General features: G+C 28.8%; 1 protein-coding gene across 1 annotated transcript; it reads left to right on the plus strand.

The window, feature by feature from the left end:
• Window positions 1–4,456: 4,456 nt before the first annotated feature.
• Window positions 4,457–5,649, plus strand: LOC145190743 (ADP-ribosylation factor-like protein 6). The gene has a single exon (XM_080067630.2). It carries the CDS (start codon window positions 4,843–4,845, stop codon window positions 5,398–5,400), a length of 558 nt encoding a protein of 185 aa, XP_079923756.2. The 5' UTR covers window positions 4,457–4,842; the 3' UTR covers window positions 5,401–5,649.
• The last annotated feature ends 369 nt before the right edge of the window (window positions 5,650–6,018 follow it).

A 6,018-nucleotide genomic window follows, 5' to 3' on the forward strand; every position in this document is an offset into this window, starting at 1 on the left:
AACGAAGAAAGATGGAAAAAAGATAAATCCGCTATATTTTCATTTGTGCATACTTCCTTAGAGTTTGGATTTGGATAGCAATTTTTGTAAGTGTGAAGTATTTTTCAAAAATAAACTTCACATTTTCTTTTTTATCTCAATTGCGTAATAAAAAATTCATACACTTTGAATTTCAAAAACTATTAACTCTGTTCACATTTGTTAATAAAAAATAGCAGATGTTATGACATTTTTATTAACTACTGTATTGCACTAGCTGTAAAACGATTAAAAAATTCTAACCACTTGTCACTCTATATAAAATTATCTGTAATTTTTATAGCTATATTATGTTTAACTATAAATTTTTACATTACACTGCTACTTCCAAGTGATATTTAGTTGTTTGACTCTTATAGTTATGTTATATTACAGTATATAATTGCATAAATTTTGGACAGAGTTAATTTTTAAGATGAATGTCTTGATTAGTACATATTTTTTGGCCTCATACATGTTAGTCAGTTTATATTAATATTTTTAATTTCTTTTCTGTTTAATGATTTACTGTCCAAATATCATACAAAGAGTAAAAAGTATGCCTACATAAATGATTATATCAAAGACTGTCACTTTAATGATATCTGTCAATACTTGGGGTTTTTAAAAAAATCAATGTTTTAGCTTGTATTACAAATAATTTTTATCTTCAAAACTAAGTAGGAGTAAAAGTGAGATCTCAATAACAACGTTGGTGACATAATTTTAGGACAGTGTAGGTAGGCCTATCAGCTGATTTTTTTAAAAAATGTGGTAGGCTTGTTAGCTGTCTGATTTTGGCTAGCCATTTACAAATCAGCTGATTTTGGCTGACGAAAAAGATGAACTGATATTGATTATAATGGCTACTATTAACTCTATGTGACAATATACTTAATAGAACAAGAATACTAAATGTCAAATTGCTACATTTTATAAAATAATAACACTTTGGAGCATTGGCTGACTATATGTATTTCATGAATTACGGAGTACTTTTTACCAAGATTATCTTACAATGTGATCAAAATCAATAACAGCACTCAAACATTAATGTAAGGGTGTTCATCTCAAACTCGAAAAAAGGCTATTATTTATTTAGCGTAATAATTTAAAATTGATACTTTTTAATGAATATGACTTATACATTTGTTGACTTATACATTTGTTGAATCCTTTAAAAGTACTTTTGTTTAGCACTTTAAGATATTCTTTATAGATTATACTTGTGTTTATTACTTTAAGACAAATAATTTACAGCTAGTAGTGCTTTAAGACTAACAGCACTTAAAGAGTAAAGCTAATACTTTAGGACCACTACTTTTAGTTTTATGATAATATTGTAAAGTTCAAAATCCGGTCACACTCAACTTAACAAACCATGGTGTAAAATATATGACTATTATATTACTCATATGTGTACATACATTATGTACTCATTTTTAAAAACTGTAAGTTGTCATGAATGAAGGTAGTTGTATTTAACATAAGAGGGCTAAGGGATGATTTTCTAGAGTGAACAATAGGGCCTGTTGTGGAGAACATACTCTCTATTGCAACACTGTCTTCAGTTATAGATAGGTGTTCAACTGTCAGCTCTGCTAAGTATGAATACCACTTGCAGTTGTTTTTCCAGAAAAAAGGGTTGCTCTCCTCATCTTCACTATTTATATGGGAAAGATGCTTCTGTACCTGGTATTCCAAAGTTTGAGCCCAATTAGCGTTTTCTATTACAGTTGAACTCATTTCTGCTAACATGGTCAGTTTAGCTCTTTTCTTTGGTGGTTCACTGACTGTTGTTGCTGGTTCTTTGGAAACCACCACTGGTAATCAAACTGTTTTTTCATGAGCAAGTCAGTTGGCATATTTTTTATCTCTGCTTAAAAAAGATAAGCATAATACTAGAAGCAAACTAACAGGGTAATTTAGTTGATGGAGATATTGGTATGCTCTCCTCAATTTTTGAACAGCAAATTTGTTTGAGCTGTTTACATACAAGATGATCATCAGAACAGGGCTGCAAATTTTATGGTTAATTAGATAGCCAGTGAGTTGTTGTATTCACTTATTGCATAGGTTAAAAAATCAAACAACTTGAGAAATAAATAAAGAACCTTTAACAGAACAGTTTTGTTGATATCAAATATTAAGTCATGGCGTCCACACTTTTTGAGTAGATTTGTCACAGTTCCAAAAGCTGATACAATTATTCTAACATAAACAAAATGCTATTCCATTTGTAGGAACTTGCATTTTTAAGATCTGTTGATTATAATGACCATCTTTAAATTCAGTAAATGCTATATCACTCTGTAACAATACAGTAGATGATTTAAACATCATCTATTGAAGTATCATCATTATTGTGAGCCTACAACAAAATACAATATTAAATGTTAGGCTTTAATAAAATATATAAAGTCACTACAATAGTGACAAGAAAGTAAGTTAAAAACGCAAGGAATAAATATAATTAATAACTACGGTTCACTGAAGCGTTAAACCATCAAGGAAGAGAAATGATGTCTTTAGATCAGAGCTTTTAATATATAAAACAATCAATTAAATATTTTCTAGTGTTTTAGGAGTTTTACTAAAGCATAATTACTAGTACTAAAATGGTATGCTTAGGATTTGCATTTAAAGATTTAAGGTTGTTGCTAAACATTAAAATGAGCTACAAACTAATAACCTTATCATCATGTTTGGTAGGAAGCTGTTCACTTAAATTATTTGTTCTTGCACCTTGATCATATTCTATAAGTTGTACAAGTTTTGGTCAGCTAATGCCTGATATTTAAAATGGTAGCACTTTCAAAACATAGGCATTGCACCACCTTCCAACATTTTTACAGCAGGGCCTCAAGCACTGGACACCATTTCAATCCACTAGTTATAAGTACTAGATGAAGTACATGGGTCAAACAATGCTTAAGTTTAGAACTTAACAGTTTTTAAAGCTTTGAATATATTGGTTACACCTTTGTGGAGAAAATGTAACTTTAGTTTATGGGTTAATTTACCAAAAAGGTTAAAAATGCTTTTCATGTGTGTTTTGATATGGTCTCACTATGGTGGTTATCAAATGGAGAAGATGATAAAGTGTACACATTCTTGCTACATGTGCTACTGTCAATCAATGAACATTTCAGGAAAAGGTATACCAAACACTTGTGTTTGTCTGTCCATCCATTTAATAGTAAGGTGACATACTTCCAGCCAATGCCTTAATGGTCTCAAGCTGGATGACAAAATTTAATTATTTCTAACTCCTCCTTTACTCAGTGTTTTGGGATGAGGAATGTCAACACCCCCAACATTTTTTAACAAAAATGTCCTAAATGTCCTTTACAAGCCACCGGTTTGAACAGCAATAAATCAGTGCAGAACCACAGTACAATATTTCTATTGAATTTAAACTGAGTTTGAGCAGGTTTTGGATTGACCTTGGTAGACACACTAATTCTTTAGGGTATTCTGAAAGTGGTTTTTTCTTTCATCCCAGAAATATCTATGTTGGTAAAAGATGGTTTTTTAAATTACCCATCAGCATTGTTTTCAAAACACTGTTACCAGCATTTATTTCCTTTTTCAAATAAAGCTTAAAAAAAATACTTTGTGCTGTCAAGTTCCTCATTATTGTTTTATTAAACAATTTGCCATAATGTTTTCACACTGGGACAATCAAATATTTACTTTTTTTAACTGCAAAACTGGTGTTATATGCAAATATTTGATTAGTCTACCTGGTCAGTATTTTTAGTCTTTGTTTTCTCCATTTTGTTTTCTTTCTTTTCTGTTCTCTTTGTTTCTTTTTTTTTTTTTTTCTTTTCTTTTCTTTTCTTTCCTCTCTTCTTTTTTTCTCTTTCTTTTCTTTCTCTTTCTTTTCTTTTCTTTTCTTTTCTTTTCTTTATTTTCTTTTCTTTTCTTTATTTTCTTTTCTCCATTATTGATGTAGTTACTGAAATTCTATAATAAATGGGAAGGTAAATTTAATTTTTTTTGAAAAAAAGAAAGAGTAGTTTATTCTGTTATAAAGTATTTTGATGTATCGCTTTTCGAATTAAAGTTTACAAATATAATTGTTTTAATTTATTGTTTTGATTTATTGCATTAAAAAAAGTTGGATATATCCCATTGGGACTTTTTTTTTTACAGTTTATCATACCAAAACAGCAAAATTTTATATCCATAATATTAAGAAGACTAATTTTCATTTTTATGTGTTATACTTTTGCAATATTTCTAGTTTGTTTTTGTAAAAAAAAATTGATTTATATTTAGAACGTTGAGCTTCACTCAAAATTTGCAGCTATAGAAAAAAGATCTCAATATTAACAAGTTCAATTTAAAATCAAATTCATTATTTTTGATTTTTAAAAAAAAAAAAAGAGTAAATATTCAACTTTCTATTATCCAAAGTAGTTTTATTTTCCATTTTATGTGATGGGACAGTTTTTTAGAAGTATTTAAAGATTGCTCCCATAAAACACATTTAGATGTTCGTGTCATGAAAACACAACTAAATTTAATTTAGAGTATAAATCTAATATAAGGATATTCTAATATCTTAACATAAGATTTATTTTTTGAATTACATTTGTGTGTGTTTTTATGACAAAAAAGTTTTAGGTTGGTTTAATGTTAAGCTAGATTTACACCAAGGTTAAAAAATTTAGAATTTTCTTGGTTTTTGATGTATTTTTCGGCATGCACATTTATTTTAATTGAATATTTCATTTTTGCAGAACACATTTTACTTTGGATATTTTAGAATTAATATTATGTATAGAATATTTTCCATTCTAGTAATATATTATAAATATGGGTTTTCTGGACAAGCTTTCGCAATTATTTGGAAGGAAAAAAGAAGCCAGTATATTGTGTTTAGGATTGGACAATTCTGGAAAAACAACTATTATAAACAGACTAAAACCAGAAAAATCACAAACAACTGATATTGTTCCAACAGTAGGGTTTACTATAGAAAAATTGATATTGCCTGGATTGATTTTTACAGTGTTTGATATGTCAGGACAAGGACGTTATCGCAATTTATGGGAGCACTACTATAGAGATGCACAAGCAATTATTTTTGTTATTGACAGTAGCGATAAGTTGCGGATTGTTGTAGCGAAAGAGGAGCTCGACGAGCTTCTCAATCACGGAGACATCAAAACAAAGCCTATACCTGTTTTATTTTTTGCTAATAAAATGGATATGCGTGATTCACTTTCCCCGGTGCAAGTGTCTAATTTGCTGAAGTTAGATGGGCTACGCGAAAAACCTTGGCATATTTGCGCAAGTAACGCAATTACTGGAGAAGGACTACACGAAGGTGTAGAGTGGCTCACTGAACAAATTCAACTAAAACAAAAGTAAAAAAAAAAACAGAAATTTTTTAACTTTTTAAGAACTGTAAATATGATTTTTTTTTTTTTTTTTAATGTAAATATTAAAAAATAAATACTCTATTAAGTTAAGGTCCATAATTTCAGTTTCAAAAGCCACATTTAAAAATGAAATAAATTGATGTCTAAATGAGTGTTGCAAAAAAAAATAAAGATTTTCGGTGTTTTATATGGTTTTGCGATTAATTTTTGAATAAACTAATTGTCCTTGAAAATGTAATTAAAATGAAAGATTATTTCAAGGATCTTTTTTTGTAGAGTTGGTTAACTAATTCTAAAGGTTCGCCTTTTTTTTTATGTAAAATCTTAAAACTAATTTTTTACGCCAATTACATTTGTAGCTACTTAAATACGCCAATCATATTTGTAGCTACTTAAATACGCCAATCATATTTGTAGCTACTTAAATACGCCAATAACATTTGTAGCTACTTAAATACGACAATCATATTTGTAGCTACTTAAATACGCCATAAAAGAAACCAATTGAAGACCACGTTAGAAAAACCAGATTCTAGTTTCACAAATTGTTGTATTTTTGTTCTTTTCATCGTGTTCTGATATTTACCCATCATTTCTGATAATATAC

Source organism: Hydra viridissima, unplaced genomic scaffold, assembly GCF_058129835.1.
Source record: "Hydra viridissima isolate aposymbiotic clone 2 unplaced genomic scaffold, HvirCarnegie_v1 scaffold_6, whole genome shotgun sequence".
In the NCBI taxonomy this organism is placed as follows: domain Eukaryota; kingdom Metazoa; phylum Cnidaria; class Hydrozoa; order Anthoathecata; family Hydridae; genus Hydra; species Hydra viridissima.